This window comes from Macrotis lagotis, chromosome 8 (assembly GCF_037893015.1).
Source record: "Macrotis lagotis isolate mMagLag1 chromosome 8, bilby.v1.9.chrom.fasta, whole genome shotgun sequence".
NCBI lineage: Eukaryota > Metazoa > Chordata > Mammalia > Peramelemorphia > Peramelidae > Macrotis > Macrotis lagotis.
Window position 1 is genome coordinate 13684214 of NC_133665.1, and position 20936 is coordinate 13705149.

The window sequence follows — 20936 nt, forward strand, 5'->3', positions numbered from 1 at the left end:
TCAAGTGTTCCAGAAAATTTACATAGAGCCTCAATCACTTTGTTGCAGACAATATACACCAATGTTTCCAGCAATGCCTTATTGCAGTAGACAGTCTGAAGTGTATCTTCTTACAGATTCAGTGAAAACGTGGGTCGAGTTTAAGATGAGATGTGCAAGATTGGTAGTTGTTTCACATAGGAAGAGTCTTTTATCTTGTGCAGCTAACAACCTTTATACAAAAGTTCATTTGTGATTTAATATATAAGCAGACTATTTTTACTGGTTTTCTTTTTGTGACTGACTTCATTTGTAGGAATCCTAAATCACTGTGTTGAAATTTAAATGAAGTTTTAAAATATGCAGTCTTTATAAAATTCAAGGAAGTCACAGTGGCCTGAATTTAGGTTGGTCTATGGGAAACTAGTTGGCACAGTGAATAAAGTCCTGGCCTTGGAGTCAGGTGGATTGGAGTTCAAATCCAGCCTTAAATACTTGACTCTTGCTAGCTGTGTGACCCTGGGCAAGTCACTTAATCCTGACTGCCTCATAACCAGGACCATCTCCAGTCATTATAATGCATATTTGACTCTGGAGGAGAAAGTGAGGCTGGTGATTTAGCACAACATCCCCCTTCTCAAATCCAATTCATGTGCTTGTGGCATCATCTCCCAGTTGCCCCCCCCAGCTGAAATGCACAAATGATAATATACTCATACCTCTCTTTTTGAGAGTATTTCTGAGAGCTTCTCCTTTCATATGCCTCCACCTTGCTGCCAAAATCAGGTTGATAATCCTTCTCTTTTCTTCACAAGAGCTATTATATATTTTATACTATCATGAAAATATAAACTTAGATTTGCATAATTTCAGTAAATTTTGCATGATATATTTAAATACATAATCTGTAGATTGAAAGAATAATGTTACAAAGAAATATTGAGGGATTTAAAGTGCTTTTATTTTAGTTTATTTGATATTTCTTCTCTATGGTGGAAAAAGTATTCTACCAGTGATTAAATGCTCAGTTGTGATAAGATCTCTCTTTTGCATGGCAAGTCTTTACCCACTTAACCTTCTTTTGTATTCCCCAGCCCTCTTAAACTGGAGTCAAATTTTAAGTATGAGTAGTATAGTTTTTAATTTTGTTACTGTGATGTCTGTAATTATGACCAGAATAAGTTTGTCAGACTTTCCATTGCCCGCTGTCTCATTGAACAGTAATTAGTATCACAAAACCTTTATTTGGCATTCTATTTAAAATTCCTACTCTGTGTTTAAGATTGAGATCTTTAACGTAAATAATTTAAAAAGTGGTCATTTATGTTATGCAAAGTAGAAATCTTGTTGCTTCAGTTATTCAACTTATCTTAATTAAAAGGAATTGTAAATTAAGCTTTGAGAAAAAAAAGAGTTGTGAATTATGCTAAGAATTCTGATTCTAGCTGTAACATGTCTTACTTGGTGGCCTTAAGTATATTACTTAAATTTTTATTATATTGGTTTCTTGATTTGGATTCTTGTATTTGTATTTGATTTGATTTGTATTTAGTTTCTTGATAATTTACTTGATTATTATTTCAGTCCTATAATAGGAATAGATTCAGTCCTAAAGTTCTGAGACAGATTTAAAATCATTGCAAAATGTTTTAGTGGTTTGGTAATTGTGAGCATAAATAATGATCAAGAAAATTTCTGTTAACTGATAGTGTTTAAAATGGTGGTTATGTTTTTTTCATGTTTTTGTTATTTATTATCCAAGAAGACCAAGACATCAGGCAGGAGATGCCATGGCAAGCACATGAATCGTATTTTAGTGACTTAAGTCACCAGCCTTACTTTTTCCACCACTACCATCTGGGTAAGTGGCCAAATTCAATCAGAATGACTAGAGATGACCCTGGATGTGATGACACAGTCAAGGGTTAAGTGACTTACCCAAGGTCACACAGCAAGCAAGTGTCAAGTGACTGAGTTGGCTTTGAATTCCTGTCCTCCTGACTCCAAGGTCAGTGCTTTATCCTTTGTGCCACCTCGCTACTGACCACACACCCCAAAGATGTCAATGCATAAAAGAAAAGTTGTATGTATATCAAAACATATCAACATTTTTTTATAATAGAAAACAAAAAACTGGAAACAAAGTAAGGTCTTATCAGAGAACATCTGAACAAATTGTGGTATTTAAATTTAATAGGATAGTGTTGCTCCATAAAAACCCACTAATATGAGGAATTCAAAGAAGCATGGAGAAGATTTATGTGAACTTTGAGGTAGAGTGAAACAATCAGAGTCAAAAATTAGCATGCACCAGGACTTCAGTAATGGCTACCAAATCAATTAATTGCACAGACTAAGCAGTTTTTAATTCCTTATTCTTTGTGAGTAGGTATTGGAATCTTACATGTACTATAGAAGCAGTCTTTGGATTGGTCAGTTCGGTTATTTTTGTTGTTGTTGTTGCAAAGGAGACTTTATAGGTTTGGAAAGATGGGATGGGTCTAGAACTGGTGGTAATTCAAAAAAGAAAAATCATTAGTCCAAGTTATAGTAGAGAGTTCTGACAAAAGGTGATCTACTGCAGAAAAAAATGGCAAACCACTCCAGTAGCTTTCTCAGCAAAATTCCACATATAGTATTAAAATGATAAAAGTTTTGACACTGGAAGATGAATCCCTCAGTGGAAGTGTCCAATATGCAGAGGACAGAAGAGGACATTTATAAGCTGCTCCAGAATTAATGCCAAAGCCAGAATGAAGCTCAGCTGCAGATATATCTGATGATGAAAGGAAAGTCCAATGCTGTAAGGATCCATATGCAGAGGAACCTGATATGTAAGCTGCTTGTGATCAAACAGGATATGGAAAGATTAAACACTGATATTTCATGTGTCACTGAACTTAAATGAATAGGAATTAGTGAGTTTAATTCAGGTAATCATTACATATACATCTGTGGTCAAGAATCCCTTAGGAGAAATGAAGTGACCCTCATAGTCAATAAAAAGGTGAGAAAAGTAGTAGTAGGGCAAAATCTTAAAAATGACAGAAACGTCTATTCAGATCCAAAGCAAACCATATTTAGTCTGTTCCACACACACTAAAGCTGAAGAGATCAGAGGCTTGCAGTATCTTCTAGAAATAACATTTTAAAAAAATGCCACATTCATCAAAGGGGATTGGAATGCTAAAGTATGAAATCAAAAAATAATTAGAATAACAGGCAAGTTTGGTTTGGAGTCCAAAATGAAGCATTCAGACTAATAAAGGAGTTTTGTCAGAATAATTCAAGTCATGGCAGGTTCTCTTTTTCAATAAACCAAAAAGCAACTTCCACATGGGCATCATCAGATGGTCCCTATTGAAATTAGACTGATTATACACTTTGCAGCTAAAGGTAAAATTTGATTCAATCAATTAAAACAAGATCTGAAAACTAACTTTGTTTTCAGATCATAAGTTTCTTATTGTAAAATTCAGACTTAAATTGAAGAAAGAAGGCAAAACCATCAGACCATATAGGAATGACATAAATAACACTACTTATGAATCTGAAATGGAAGTAATAAATTTAAGGAACTGAAGAGCTGAAGACAGAGGTCTGCAATATCATACAGGAAGCAGCAACAAAAACATCTGGAAAGATGTCTTTGTAAAGACAAAATGACTATCTGACTAGACTGAGGAAAGAAAGGAATGGAAATAGTAATGGAAAAAGTGGATATAACCAGTTGATTACAGAATTCCAGAGAATAACAAGGGAAAGATAAGAAAGCTTTCTTAAATGAGCAATCCAAAGAAAACAATAGAATGGGGAAGACTAGGGAGCTCTTCAGAAAATTAAAGATATCAAGGACTGTTTCATGCAAAATTGGGCATGATAAAAGGCAAAAAATGTTAGGGACTTAACAGAAGTGGAAGAGATTAAGAAGAGATGGCAAGTACACTGACCCTGAAGTCAGAAGACCTGAGTTCAAATGTGGCTTTAGATACTTAGTAGCTATATCACCCTAGGCAAATCATTTATCCCCCCCCCCCCATTGCTTCCTTTAAAGAAGGAAGAAGAGGAAAAAAAGAAGAGGAGAAGAAAAAGAAGAGGAGCAATTAGAAGTCATATATTATTTATATATATATATATATTATATACACACACACACACACACACACAATATAAGAAAGATCTTAACAGCATCAATAACCATAATGACCTAGAGCCAGATCTAAAGTCATTCTGTAGCCATTCTGTCTTAGGAAGCATTGCTAGCAATAAGACTAATGGAGATGGGTGGAATTCTAATTAAGCTATTTGAAGTACTGCACTTAGTATGCCAATAAATTTGGAAAACTCAATAATTGTCCCTAGATTGGAAAAGATCAGTTTACACCCCAATCCTAAAGAAGGGCAGTACCAAAGAATGTTCAAATTACCAAGCAATTGTGCTCATTTCACATGCCAGTAAAGTTATGTTTAAAATTAAGGATGCAAAGTTGCAGCAGTATGTAAACCAAGAATTGCCAGAAGGGGCTGCTAGTGTTTGAAGAGGCAGAGGCACTCACTAGTTGTCTGCATTTGCTGGACTTTGGAGAAAAGCAAGGTAGTGCCAGAAAAAAGGAATATGTATTCCTCAGACTATGGTATTCAAATGGATAGATTTGAATTAGTTTACCAGTATATTTGTCTTGGATAGGAAATGCAAATGGACTGTGATCTAGGACCCAGAATTGAATAAGAGAGGGTAGACTAGATTGCATTTGAAAATAGTTTAGAACTTTCAGGGATTGTTCCTTCCACAAGAACCCATCTTTTTATGACCAATTTTCTTCTAATGATGTGGCTGTGACTCATGGATCACCAAATTTCAGAAGACTCAGAATTAGTTACCCTTAAAAATTTTATAGACACCAATAGTGAATAACATACTACCATAGATGATTTTTTTTTAAGAATGGCATAATATTATCTAGCTTACATATGCTTGGAAGAAATAGGAGTCATAAAATGAGAGCAAGGATGGATAGCCTGATGCTTCTCAGTTGCTTACAGAAAGTTAAAAAATCTAACATTGAGACTCCAACAAATTGAATGAATCCTGTGTGAAAAAGCTGTAGGACAATATGGACCCATGGCACACAGGATAAGAAGGCATGCCTGAAAGGTACCCCCATATTATAATACCATAGGATTCCATAGAGACCTTATAGATTGAGTGGTCCACAGGGCTGCTAGGGGGCTCAATGGATAGAACACTGGCCCTGGAGTCCAAATCGGATCTCAGTCACTTAATTTTACCTAGCTGTATGGCCTTAACCCCATTGCCTTGCAAAAATACAAAACAAAAAAAGACTGGGTGGTCCAACCCCTTCATTTTATAGATGAGATTAACTAACTTGCCTAAGGTCTTATAATAAGTGACTGAAATGTTATTTGACTTCAGATCTACCACTCTTTCCACTTTCCAACATCAGCTAAAGTCACAAGCTCATTGAAGTAAATTAAATGGATAACTCTAAGCAAATTAATCATAATACTTATGAATTCCTGAACACTAAGGATTTATTCACATAACCTGACTGTGACTGTTTGCCAGTTATTAATTTTTTTAGTGCTTCTGTAAATGTAATACTTTAATACTTCCATTAACTGTATGGTAAGAATGTGTTAATTATGAATTCTAATTTGACATCTTAGAAAAAGCCTTAACTAGGGGTGGCTAGGTGGTGTAGTGGATAAAGCACCAGCCTTGGAGTCAGGAGTACCTGGGTTCAAATCCGGTCTCAGACACTTAGTAATTACCTGTGTGGCCTTGGGCAAGCCACTTAACCCCATTTGCCTTGCAAAAACCTAAAAAAATAAAATAAAAGCCTTAACTATTCCTCTGGTTTTTGTTGTTTTTTTAGGCAATTCTTTCATGCGTTCATTTACTGAAATACTTAATGCATAAGGTATCACAGTGAAAAGCAATTTGGATTTATGCTTATAAAGTGACCAAAATGACTATGCTTCAAAGATCCTGCTATTAGACATACCTTAAGGAGAAAGTTGATTTTTAAAAAAAAAGGAAGATACCTAAATACCAAAATATTCATAGCACTACATAGTGATATCTGTTGTTTGGGAATTAGCTAAACAACCTGTGTTGTATGAATGTAATACGCGATTACTGAAGATTATATAAATATATAGTACAACTTATGAATTGATACAGAGTGAAGTTAACAAAACAAAGAAAGTAAAATCCCTGCAACAATGTAAATGAAAAGAACAAAGGCAAAGAAAAAACTTAATGTTATGAAATTTTAATGACTTAGCTGGGCCCCAAAGAAGAAATATGAAAAAAATGACCCTTTCACAATTCTTTGCATGAGTAGATGGCTATGGATGTGGAATATTGCATTTAATACCAGATTTGGTTGATTTATTAGTTTTTGCAGAACTGGATTTTTTTTTTCTTTTCTCTCTTTTTTTATTATAAGAGATGTCTCTTTGGGAGAGGAAAGGGGAACAACACATGCTAGCAAATGAAGGTGACATAAAAAAATCCTTTTTTAAAAGAAAGCATTACAAACTTATAATTGGGTGCACTCAGTATATTCCAAGAACAGTCAGTCAGATGCTACCTAGTATATTCAAGGTCTTGTTTTCAAACCAATTTTTAAAAAACCATGGAGCTGAGAGAGCACATTCAGTTACTTAGCATCATGCTATTTGCTTTTATGTTGGCACTGTGAACTTTAATCTCTCTAGAGTGTCTGTAAACTGTCAGCAATATTCCCTCCTTGAGTAAAGTGAGAGAAATAAAATAGACTAATTTAAGGCAGTCATGAAAATAGTCACTTTCCCCCAAAGTTTTTATATAATTGAATGTGAAAAGAATTTAAGATTTCCTTTCCTTTAAAAACTTTTGGACTTGGAAATTTTTATACTTATTTGCAAGATAGCCTTTAAAAACTCTTCTTGACAATTGAAGACCTGTCAATCTTCTTTTGTTGTCTAATTGGTATTTTCCTGATTGGTTTAATTGGGGGGGGGGGGTTATTTGCTGAGTTTCCTACAGTGACACATTTCTCATTTGTATTTATTTTGGTGAGTAACCAAGATTGAATTTTGCCAAAGCTTTCAGTTTTTACAGGTCAAGTAGTTCTAGAACATTAGGTCATGCTACCTTTATGCCATTACATTCTTAAAGTCTTTGGTGGCTCTACTGAGTATATTTTTCCTTTCCTGAAATTGTGCTATTATCAAATAAATTCTGAGTAGATAATGACTTGCTCTTGCAGTCATTATATCTGAATTTTAACTTTTAGTTGAAACTTTTTTTTAAGTACAACAAGTATGAATTTGTATCCCCAAAATATATGCTGTTGACTTTTTCTGGGTTGAGATAGCCCAAGTAGGAGCAGCTGAATACAGTTGTCTGAGCAGTCCAGTACTGGTTTTAGACTTAGATTTTTAAATATTCTTTTCACATATATTTTACTTAAGCATATTTTTAAGCCAGAACTCTTATAAACTGTTTCTGGAAAAGTTCATTTTTACAACCAAAACTGATTCAGAAATCTTAGCAATATTGAGGATTTCTGTATGCAAATGCCAGGGAAGTTTTCCACATTTATACATTTTAGTAAAGTGTGAAAAGTTCAACTTACTCTAAACTTGAGCTCTGAAAGTAATATTGGAAACATCTGGATATCTTAGTGACAAACCTCCATTTCTATTTATGATTTCTTTCTCTATAAACTCAGTGGCTTACTGGGCTAGGAATTTTGCAGGAAAAGTTGAAATAGAAGATTTTAGATTTATTTTATCAGGAATTATGATAATAATAGCTAACACATATAGTTCTTTAAAATTTGCAAAATGCTTTATAAACATTCAGTCATTTTATCTTTTAACAACCCTGTGAGGAAAATGCTGTTATTATCCCCATTGTACAGATGAAGAAAAGTAGACAAAGGTCAAATAGTTTTTCCAGATTTACATATCTCATAAATGTCTCTGTCCAAGTCTGAACTTGGATACCTGATACCATGTCCCAGTTAACTTTGTCCTCAGTGATATTTCTCTGTGCTTTATTCATTTGTTAGCATAATTTTGCCTTATTAATTCCAACTGATTGTGGGACACTCAATCCAAATAATTGTGTCAAGTCAGAATCATGTAATACTTTTACAGAGACAATTTTATTAAATCTACAGTGACTTGTTTTAACCTAACTTAATGTTACCCAGAAGAGGTCCAAGAACAGTAGCTTTGTTGCAAAAATATGAATGAGTTAAAATTTTGCTAAATATTTATAAATTGGTATTTCTTAAATGCCCTTTATGGATTTGAAATTAATAGGGTATGAATTAATGTTATTTGTTTGAGTAACAATTTCCCAAAAACACTACAGTAACCATCTTTACATGCTTCTCCAATTTCTAGGCATTAATGTAAAGATGTTTGCCTTCTATTTTTAAATTTTGTTTTCATTATTTAAAAAATGAACAAAAATTCAAGAGATTGTTGACAAAGACATTTTATGTGATGACTGAAAAAGCATTGTGTGCAAGCAGTTGCTAACTTGCAAATGAATGACAGGATTTATAGTATTGGAATTAAAATCATTTCACTAAGATGTAATTCTATATTAATGATAATGGGCTAAATTATAAATATTATCTATATGTAGCATTTAATTTATTTTCGTTGAAATTTATATGCATTACACAGAATATACTGTTATATAAATGTAAATATATGACATCACACGTTATAAGGACACATGTTTTCTTCTGTGATCAGAAGATTATTATTATTGTTATTATTGTTATTATTATTATTATTATTTTGTATATCATCTGTGATAGCTCCGGTGTGGATCTAAACATTGAACAAGAGTCAGGTCTAGTAGAAACATACATGCAAGGTCATGATACAACATCTACTGATTTATTTTCAGAAACTCAGACTTTTTATAACAAAAACTTATCTGAGGAATGACCAATTAAAGGAGACCCATTTCACAATTGCCTGAGTAAATTTACAATAGTTATTCTTAGAAATCTACATACTTCTTTATGAGGAAAAGCCTTTTTCAACCACCCTCAGAGCCACAGATTGTCCCAGGTCAGGGTTCCCTGGAGAGCCAACAAATCCATTTAATGAGCAAAAATACATACATATCTCTGATGGAAAAGGTCACCAAGGATATGTGTAAATCACTCCTAGGAGCTGACCCTCAACAGTTGTACTACCATACATATAAAATATAAGACAGATAATTCACCCTATAATGTATAGGGTGTCTTATATAATGTATATATATATATGTGTATGTTATATATATTATATATATAACTTGTTTAAATTCACTTATAATTTTCTTGACCAGAAGTTTCTTAAATTTACTTTGTAATGTTTGATAAAATATTAAATAATTACATTTATATTTACTATATGGCCTTAAATAAGAGAATTGTTAAATGTATTCTTGTTCTCAAAAGTTTATTTAACTAGTTGATTATTGTGCTGATAAACATTCAGAATATGAACTTGTGTGGTATGTGTTTGTGTATATGTATGTGTCTTGTGCTATTAATTTTAACTATAATATTCACTTCTTTCTGATCACTCAAGTCCATGTAATTCTACCCTTACTGTGCCTCCACCATGTACTTTATGCAGCACTTATGCTTTGGGAACATTACAGAAAAAGTGGAAAATGTGGCTTTTGCCTTTTGAGGTTCTTAAAATATAGGTAGCAGGAGGCAGCTAGGTGGCACAGTGGATAAAGCACTGGCCCTGGAGTCAGGAGTACCTGGGTTCAAATCCAGTCTTAAATACTTAATAATTACCTAGCTGTGTGGCCTTGGGCAAGCCACTTAACCCCATTTGCCTTGCAAAAATCTAAAATAAAATGAAATAAAATAAAATAAAATGTTGGCATTGAAGTCAGGAGATTTTTAAACATTTTTAAAGTATTATATAACAAATTGTATAACTTTGTACTCCAAATTGATTGCTATTTTGGAAATTAAATTTTTTTAAAGGATTGTTTAGTATTAGGTTTAAAACCCAAAGTTTGTTGGATATAGGTTAGATTTCTTTAGGTCATGAAGGAAATGTCAGATTTATTAACTTCTATTTATTAATGCTTTGCACATTTCTCAATAAATGTAGCATTAAAGATTAAGACCACAACATACACAGTTTGAAGGGGTTGGAAATTTTTTGTGTGTTCTGGCTTAAAAATATGCTTAAGTAAAATATATGTGAAAAGAATATTTAAAAATGTAAGTCTAAAACCAGTACTGGACTGCTCAGACAACTGTATTCAGCTGCTCCTACTTGGGCCATCTCAACCCAGAAAAAGTCAATAGCATATATTTTGGGGATACAAATTCATACTTGTACTTAAAAAAGTTTCAACCATGATTGCCTCAAGTCCAGGACTGTCTCCAAATCAACCTGATACATATCTGGCCACCAGATTACTGGAGGAAAAAGTGAGACTGGTGACTTAGTACTATACCCCCTTCCTCACATCCAATTCACCGGCGTGTTTTAGTATCACCTACCTGATATCATGGTCTTTTTTGAGAATGGAGGACAAACGTCATCATATTCTCTCTTCAAGTTAAAAGTCACAATAGCCCAAATGCTCCAAAAGGCCCAAAGAGGAATACAGTGACAATAGAGGATGTGTTCACTCTCATTGGAGTTCTACACCATATATGTGTAAAGAACAGTGAGAGTGCAAACTCAAAATAAAGCAAGGTAGAATATTAATAATGTATATTTTAAAGGACACATAACAAAAGAGCAATCAGAATGTGATTGAGTTTTGAAGGGTAAACTCAGTGTTGCATAAAGTATTACATGAGAATTTGGGTGAAAGAAAGAAGTTACATAAAGTATAAATTTATCTGAAGTAAATTAAGCAAATATTAAAGCATATTAACTGACCTTAGGATTTTACAGCAGGCAGTAATATTCAAATATTTTCTAGGAAATCACCTGTTTCCCATTTTGGTTCTTTACTAAATTAGGCAATTTGTTTACAGTGCTTTTGAAAGGAAGTTATGCAATTTATTATGCAAATTCAGAATTCCTGAGAGCAGATCTGAAGATATGTAACCACTGTGTATCATCAAGATGTGAGCCCTTTGTAGTTCTTAGTAACAGATTTGTACTACTTTATTAAATTAAATAGATTTGAGATAATTTTTGTATATCAAATAAGATAGCATGTAGAGTGTTTGCAAACCTTTAAGTATCATACAAATACTTGTTATTAGTCCAACTCTGAAGTCCATGATCGTATGTATTTAAAACCCTACTTACAGTTCTATTAGAGATGTAATGAAGTAGAAAGGGAATCTATATTGCAAGAATTAATTAATTTGTAATTACATACATGATTGTAAAAGATCAAGATAATTTTAGTATGGCTTCTGAAAGGCATTATTTCTATAGATGTTCAGAGTTGGAAGGATTCTCATATACCATTATACTCCAATCTGCCTAAAAAAGTCCCACCTATGTCATAGTTGGCAAAAGTGTTCCATAGAGGAGGAAGCCACTACTTCCCTAGGCAGCCTATTAAACTTTTTATTTAGCTCTAATTAGTTTTTCCTTTGTTCAGGTTTTCCTCTTTGCGCCATCTTCCTAATTTTGTGTTTTGGCAGAATCAAGAAGGCATAATGTTTCTTTAGCTGCTTCTCCTCAAGTCTTCTCCAGGCCAGATAAATCTTCTTTCAGTTGATCATATAGAATGAACTTGGAGCACTTCTTCATTTTAGTTGCCCTCCTGATCCAGCTTTTCAATGTTCTTAAAATGATATACCCTAAACTGAGCATAGTGTGTCCTCCAGATATGTAGAGGGGAGTGGAGCATCACTGTCACCCCTCTAGTTTTAGTCACTGTAGTTTTCTTAATGAAGCTTGAAATTGCATTTGTTTTCTTGGCTTTCATGTGGCACTATTGATTCATTCTGGACTTGCAGTCTATTAAAATCCTCAGATCTTTTTGAGCTGAGCTGATATCTATTCCTTGTTTTTGTACTATATATGTTTGTGTGTGTGTGTGTGTGTGTGTGTGTGTGTGTGTGTGTGTGTGTGTAATTCTTAGATTAGCCCAGTATTATATAGTAGACTGAAACCTTTTTGAATCCTGATTCTATCATCGATTATGTTTACTGACTCAGCTTTGTGCTGTCTACAGGTGTGCTAGACATGGTATATGTCTTTATATCTACAGGTGTGCTAGACATGGTATATGTCTTTATCCATGTTATTGATAAAAATTTTGAAGCACTGAGCCAGTGCCAAAGGTGAAGCTCTAGTAAAATTTCATATCTTTTTGAAAGAACTACCTCATTCAGAATCTACAAAATTAATAAATGATCAAAGATTAGCAGGAATGATGAATAATGTTTATTAGAATCTAGCTAGTAGGGAAGAGATGAATGAGGGATATGAAATATTGGGGGGGTATCAAAATACTTAAGCAATTTCTTTAGAAAGATGATTTCAACGCTATGTATAGGGTAGATTGGCAAAAGAATTAGCTAAATGGAAAGTCAGCAGTCAGCTGTCATGAATTGAATTCGATAATTTAAGTCTAGAATAGACCAATAGATGAACTTCCCTAGATAATGCCAACCCTACTTTATATTATAAACACAGTATTATTACAAACTGCTTAATTGGCATTATCCTTTACAAATTTCACATTTTTTTCCCCAATTTTTTTTTTTTTGGAATAGTGGCTTATGTCATTGAACAAAAGACAATAATTCCATTGTTATTCAATATTTGGTCATTGAAATGTTATGATTTAGGGTGGCTAGGTGGCACAGTAGATAGAGCACCGGCCCTGGAGTCAGGAGTACCTGAGTTCAAATCCAGCCTCAGACACTTAATAATTACCTAGCTGTATGGCCTTGGGCAAGCCACTTAACTCCATTTGCCTTGCAAAAACTAAAAAAAAAAGTTATGATTTATAGCACCATCTTAGCATGCTGGTAAAACCAATACATTAAGATATTTTTCAAAGAAGACAAAGTAATTGATTATTACTTGCAGCAAATGATGCATAAACTTTTGCTGGGTTAATGGGAAAATAGTTATTTAATTTTCTTCAAAGGATTGACTGTCAGCAAAATTGATTCTGCATAGTCCTTTACATCCTAACTGTGAAAGATCACATACTTACTGCTGTATCTGAAAGTTTTAGGACAGTTTTAAGATAGTGAAAACCTTGAGAGGGAGAAGAGAAGAAGGACTTCTTTTCTAATTCTGGCTATGCAAGCTGTGAAGTACTATAAATGTAAGATATTATGTAAGCAAGTAAAAATTATATTTCTCTCATATCCTAGTTATACCAGACCACTGAGCTGTTTCTTTTCATCTGTTATTTCCACAAACTGCTTGCCCTCATTAGAACATGTGCATTGTCACTAAGTTAACAAGTATTGGTTAAACTTTAAATAACAATAGACTTTTATATTTGATTCTAGAGATAATAGAAAACCACTGGAGAATATTGGAGTGGGGAATGGCCATATGATCAGACCTGTGCTTTAAGAAAAGCACTTTGAAAATTGAGTGCATAGTGCTCTAGAATAGATCAGTGCAAAGGATCTCTCTTTTTTTTTATCCCAGTTGTGTACTACTAGAAGACACTTATTTTCAAAGAAGTCAGGTGCTTCCGAGTAAATGTGATGTTAGTAACTTTTTTATACCTATTGACAGGTACTGTTTTCATTTTGATAATGGATTTTGATAGAGTGGTGGCATTTGGGTGACGGATGACTTTCTCACATGATCTTTCCTTTCTGATACACTGATTTGCACAGTTTTTTATGACCTAGCTGTTAGCCTGATGATTCATAAGTGTATTTTATATAAGTGCATTATTGCTTTGATTAAAGGCTTCTTCTTACTTAAGTCAGTGAGAAGTGTTTAGATTTGTGGTTGCTCACTTTCCCTGGTGTAAAACTCAAAGCTTTATTTAGTGCCACAGCCAAAATATTTTTTATTGGTTAGATTTTTCTATAGAGGGCTTTATAGATCCTGACAATGCTATCTTTGTAACTTAAAATTTCAAAAAAAAAAATGTGACCATGTTAAATAATTCCACTAAAGTAAATTTAATATAAGAACAATGCCAGATATGGAGCTGGGAAGATGAATTTAGGTCATGATGGTTCAAATTCTAGATGAGAAAATACTGTTTGATTTACCTAAATAATTAATACTAAGATACCTGTTCTTGTCAAGAACAGCAACAATAATAATTAACAATTATGTAGCTTTATATTTATGTATAGAAAATTACTTTACATACATTATCTCATTTAATCCTCATACCCTGCAAAATGAGTGTAACAGCTATTTACCCTTTTGAAAATGAGGAAGATGAGACTGAGAGCAGGTAAGTGGCATGTTTAGGATCACACAGCTAGTAAAATGTCTGAGGAAAGATGCAAACTCAGATCTTAATTCCATGTCCAATACTCTAATCATTACAACTTGGTATTACCTTTATTAGTAAAGTCAGTAATTCAAGATACTATGTGAGAAACTAAAATTTCAGCTCATTGATATAAATTAGATATATAAACTTGATATAAACTAAACCTTTTAATAAAATATGCATATTTCATCCTATTAAGTTTCCTAAGAATAAGAATATCCTGTCTTATCTAAATTTCTCTACACAGTTTGTGCTAATGAATGGTTTCAGATGAATGGATAAATTCAAAACCCTGCATATTAAATAGCACTTTGTCTTTAGTAATTAAATTAGTTTTGAGTTTTATCGCTATAAATGAAATTATTTAATGAACCCATACCACAGGTTTATCTTTACTGCTATACTCAATGGCTGTAACCCAAGTTGGTGCCCACTTTGATGCAGCACATTTTGTGTTTTTCTTAGTCACTGAAACAGGTTATAATGTGCATATATCTCCTTTTTTAGTATTATGAGTTTAATAAGCATCAAGAATGTGAATATTTCCCTATATAAAATAAAAACAATTCAACAATGGAAAAAGACCATATATAAAAATATGACTTTCCACTTCTTACAACTTAGAATTTTCTTAATATATTTCAAATTTAATACAAATGCTCAATACTATCCTGCTAAACCAGATTTACTTCTGAATTTGTCTGCTCTTTTCTGTTTTTTAATGAGTCATTGTTACTATTTTCTTATTTTAGTTTCTTACTATTCACTACTGCTCCTTTTCCAAAAAAAAAATTAAAGCTGTCCTTTGTAATAACTAAGTGTAGTCATACAAAAATATCTCACATATAGACAATATCTTAAAAGTATGTCTCATTCTATACCTCTAAACAAAAACATTCTACACCTCTATACTTTTCTGCAAGAGTTATTAGGAAGTCTTCTTAAGTCATGACTGGCTATTCCATTCATCGTAGTTTTTAATTTCATAATTGTTTTTCTTTGCAACATTATGGTCCTTGTATAAGTTGCTCTCCTAGTTCTGCTCACTTCACTCTCTATCAGTTAAAGTCATTCCAGGTTTCTCTGAATTTATCACTTTTGTCATTTCATATATGCATCATAAAAATTCTTATTATATTCATATACCACTATTTGTTCAGACATTCCTTAAATTAATAAAGATATTTTGTTTCTAGTCCTTTGCTACAGCAAAAAGTATTTTTATAACAGATTTTTTTGGGTAGAATTCTAAATTCTTTTCAATAATGGTTGAGCTACTTCATATTTTCACCAATAGTATATCATTATGACTATTCTTCTAAATCTCCCTCTCACAATGGTCATTTTCCTTTTTTATCATCTTTCCTAATCTTATGAGTGAGATGGAACCTCAGGGTTATTTAATATGAATTTCTCATATTATTAGTGATTTGGAACATTTTTTCATGTTTTTTGATAACTTATCTTTCTTTCCTTGAGCTTTATCTGTGCTAAACCAAGATTTTACTTTGACCAAGTATCTGCTTTTCTTCTCACATATTTGCATCAATTCTCTTCATATCATGCACATCAAATCTTCGATAAATTTGCTACAAATATTTTCCCCTCATTTGACTCTGTCCCTTCTAATTTTAAGTGTATTGATTTTAGTTGTGCAAAAAAATTCAATTTTATATAATCCTTTATTTTTTGTGAGATAACTATATATATACATATATATGTATATATATTATATATATATATATATATATAATGTATCTTGTGTGTTAATTGGCTAAGAATTAATTGGCTAAGAATTCTTCCTTTATCCTTATTTCTGAAATTCCTGAAGTTCCTGTTCATCTGTGTTTCTGATGTGTGCTTTTATATCAAAGACTAGTATCTATTTGGAATTTATTGTACTATGCAATAAACCAGACTGCTTCTCAGTTTTCCCAGAATTTTTTTGTGAATTACTAAGTCTTTATCCCAGTAATTGGAATCCTTGGAATTATTGAACATTATGCTTCTATGTTTATTGATTACTCCTGGATTTGGTATACCAAATCTGTTCCAATGACAAATGGGCATGAAGTCATAAAACTCTCAGACCCTTGTATGTGATTCTGGGCAAATCACTTAACCTGTTTGCCTCAGGTTTCTAATCTGTAAAATAGCAATGATAATAACATCGTCCTTGCAGGGTTATTGTGAAGATCAGATGAGGCAATATTAGTAAAAAGTACTCAATATTTTCTTTTAAATTCTTGTCTTTTTTGTTTCCCCAGATGAATTTATTATTGTTTTTCTAGTTCAGTAAAGTTATTTTGTGGTCTGAAATGACACTGCATCTGTAAGTTGATTTTAGATAGTACTGTCATTTTTATTACATGAACATAGTCCAACTATGATCCCTATGTGTATCTTGGTAACTAGATTCCTAGCTTGTGTAGTTAACTTGATTGGAATTTCTTTTTCCATTTTTGTTGCTGAGTGTTTTTTATAATATAAAAAATTGATGATTTTTGTTAATTTATTTTATATCTTGCTCCTTTCCTAAAGTTATTATTTCAGTTAACTTTTTAGTTGATTTACTTAAGGAAGGTTCTCTAAGTTAATCATGTTATTTCAAAAATTGAGCATTTTGTTTCCTCTTTGTCAGGTAATGTTTTTTAAAAACAGAAGTGGAATGGAAATGCTTCTATGAAAATTCCACTGTACTATTTCCAAAAGACAATGAATACTCTCTCTTTGTATTCATAGGAGTAATCATGGCTTCCTATTCACTGTCAAGCTTTACTTTGAGTCCTAAAGAATTGAGAATTCAAAATGAACCTTGCTTAGTAATAAGGATTTGATATATTGCTATTGACTTTCTGACCTCTGATTAATATCAGATATCTTAAAGTCTTTGTAGTTGTAATAGAATATTTACATTCAGTATTCATGTGTTCAAGAAATATATATATATACACTCCTAGATATTTGATTTCAAAGAATTTTAATTCAATAGAACTGTCGAGACTACTAGGTATACATCTTAAATGTATTTGAAGATACAATGCTATGATCAGAACTATAATATTGACATCCATATTTTATTAAAGTATAAATTAAAATGTAACATTCTTATTATTGATAGAGCTGCAATATATCTGGGCATCTTGTGTGTAAGTGTGTATGTTTGTGTTTGGGGTGTAACTTTGGACCAGGGTGTTTACTAAGGATCCCAAGAAGCTGTTCATCTCCTAATGTGAGGCTGCCAACCAGGTATTAGTAAGAAAAAGGACACTGTGAGCCCTCTTACTTGTTACCTGAATGTACATTCTTAGACAATGACTGAAAATTATGCTTCCCTTTTTTATTATTTGAAATAACAGTTTCAATTCAGTGGTACCTTACTTTCCTTTTTCTCTCTTTGCATTAACGTTATTTAAAGAAGGTTCTATATTTTCTGTTTTTCATCTTTTTTTCTTTTAACACACAGAATGGTATTCTGAAGATCAAAAAGGATATTGACTAACCTAAAATAATATTTTTAGATTGTGCTTTATTTTTAAAATTTTACATATTTGAAATCAAGCTTTGCATTAATTGTGCTTTTTTTAAATTTTTGCAAGGCAATGGGGTTAAGTGACTTGCCCAAGGTCACACAGATAGATAATTAAGTGTCTGAGACTGGATTTGAACTCAGGTCCTCCTGACTTCAGGGCTGATACTCTATCCAGTGCACCACCTGGCTACCCTAAGTTTTGTATTAATTACCATTTAAAAATATGCTGTTTTTCCCCCATGAATATCCAAAGACTATATCAGAGAAGTAAAATTCTTATTATCATACCTCTGAATAATTTTTCCTTCCATCAGACATTATACCCATGTTATCTCTTCATATTTGTCACTGAGCTGATCATGTGTGATTTTTTTTAACTCAAAATTGTTAATAGAATTGACATTTCATATTATTTGTTATCTACCTCTCCAATTCATCAGTGTTATTCTTGAACTTAAGTTCCCTTCTGACCAGAAAAATATAATTCAAAAATTGAATACACTCTTCAAATAATCCAGTTTATATAAATATCAGGGGAAGGGTAGTAGCTAATAACTGAAAGACATCAGATTATTAACAGGTCATAACTGAAATGAACATTAGAATGATTTTGGTTCTATAATGTGGAACCAGTGCCTCCTCTTGAGTTTCCAGAAAGGAAATCATCCTATTTTTTTTTTTTTTAACAATAAAGAAGCATATTCTCTGAGGTACCACCTCACTCTTCTCAGACTGGCCAATATGACCACAAAGGATAATGATCATTGTTGGAAGGGTTGTGGAAAAGCTGGGACACTATTACACTGTTGGTGGAGCTGCGAACTCATCCAACCTTTCTGGAGAGAAATTTGGAACTACACCCAAAGGGCAACAAAAATACATACCCTTTGATCCAGCAATACCACTACTAAGTCTATACCCTGAAGAGATCATGAAAAAGGGTAAAAACATCACTTGTACAAAAATGTTCATAGCAGCCCTGTTTGTGGTGGCAAAGAATTGGAAATCAAGTAAATGTCCTTCAATTGGGGAATCGCTTAACAAACTGTGGTATATGTATGTCATGGAACACTATTGTTCTATTAGAAACCAGGAGGGATGGGAATTCAGGCAAGCCTGGAGGGATTTTCATGAACTGATGCTGAGTGAGATGAGGAGAACCAGAAAAACACTGTACACCCTTAACAGCAACATGGGGGTGATGATCAACCTTGATGGACTCACTCATTTCCTCAGTGCAACAATCAGGGACTGTCTGCAATGGAGAATACCATCTGTATCCAGATAAAGAACCATGGAGTTTGAACAAAGTTCAAGGACTATTCCCTTTAATTTAGAAAAACAAAATCAGGTATCTTATTGTCTGATCTTGTTATCTCTTATACTTTTTGTTTCTTCCTTAAGGATATGATTTCTCTCTCATCACACTCAATTTGGATCAATGTACAACATGGAAACAAAGTAAAGACTGACAAATTGCTTTCTATGGGGGGTGGGGGAGGGAAATAAGATTTGGGGGGGAATTGTAAAATCTTTAATAAATAAAAAAAGCAAAAAAAAATAAAGAAGCATAATTCAGTGATTGAGTTCATCAAATATAAGCTGAAGCCTCAAGATTTCCAAAAAAGAGAAAGGTCCATCAATGAGTTAACTTCCTATTTTCTTAACTAGTGGCTCCTTTTTAGTTTTCTAATGAGTTTATGTCTCTGTACTTACAGAGTTTTTAACTCCTTAACCAGATTTTTGACATACAGAGACTAACCATATTCAAAAATTGGAGGAGTTAGGGCCAGTATAGACAAATGCCACAGTGACTGATATTGTATAACTACATTTTCCCACAGTAAAAGCATTTAGATTGACCCATTTTACAACAATGGAAGAAAGCTGAGTTTCTTTCTTGTTCATATTTCTTTTGTAAAGAATATCCCTAAAAAAATGATACCATTGCAGTGAATTCAATAATACTATAAATAAAGATATCTCTAGTCCATCTGGAGTAAATAAGGTAAGTTTGAAAAGTGCTTGGAGCCTAGATTAACTAAAAATGTTTATATATGTATGTTAGATCAATTGATGGATAGCTAAGTAGATAGATAGATAGATAGATAGATAGATAGATAGATAGATAGCTCTCTTCTGTCATTTCTGTTTCTCTAGAAAAAGATTGTGCTTTAAAAAGAAACTGTTCCATGATTCTAAAAAGTTAGACACTCATTCAAATATCAGTTGTGTTGTACAGTGCAAGCTGTGATGGGCTAACCATAGATCATATCATTCTAATCTCCATTTCTTATTCTTTTCAGATAACAGTGATTTAATTGCTTGTACAGTAATGACTAAAGATGGGGGTCTTGTTCAGCGCTTTCTAGCTGTGGATATTTATCAAATGAGTTTGGTGGAGCCAGATGTTGCAAGACTAGGATGGGGAGTAGTCAAGTTTGCAGGTCTCTTGCAGGTAAGTTGTCAGAAAATTCTGAAAATACTCTTACATTCTTGTGACTCTCAAAATTAGGAGGGATCTAAAAGGTGATCTAATTTAACCTTCCATTCAATATGGAAATACCTCTTAGAACATCTTCATAATCTTTGTTGGAATACATGCAGTGTTCTTAATAACTTAGAAGGCAGTTCTTGTACTTCAAACAGCTTTAGTTATTAACCAAAATTTGGCTCTTTTTAACTGCTACCCATTGATTCCAGTTTTGTGCTCTGAAGTGGTAAAAAATAAGTATTACACACAATAGCACTTTGGATATTTGAAGATCAATATCAAACCTCAGTTTTTTCTGAAACTAAATCTTTTTTTTCTTCTGAAAATGGCAAAAATCAGACATCTAAGTGGCAAAGGAGATAGATAGATAGCCTGGAGTCAGGAGGACCTGAGTTCAAATTCAGCCTCAAATCATATAACCCTATTGCCTTGCAAAAAGCAAAACAAGAAAATGGCTGAAATTTTGCAGT

At 32.8% G+C, this 20936-nt stretch overlaps 1 protein-coding gene across 8 annotated transcripts in view; it reads left to right on the forward strand.

Annotated features, from left to right (window-relative positions):
* CLEC16A (C-type lectin domain containing 16A) overlaps window positions 1–20936 on the forward strand; it is a 254369-nt gene that overhangs the window by 167611 nt on the left and 65822 nt on the right. For all 8 annotated transcript variants that reach the window (XM_074196407.1, XM_074196403.1, XM_074196405.1 and 5 more), the window contains one exon: window positions 20279–20430. In XM_074196407.1, coding sequence (XP_074052508.1) covers window positions 20279–20430 — 152 coding nt within the window. The remainder of the gene's footprint in view (window positions 1–20278; window positions 20431–20936) is intronic.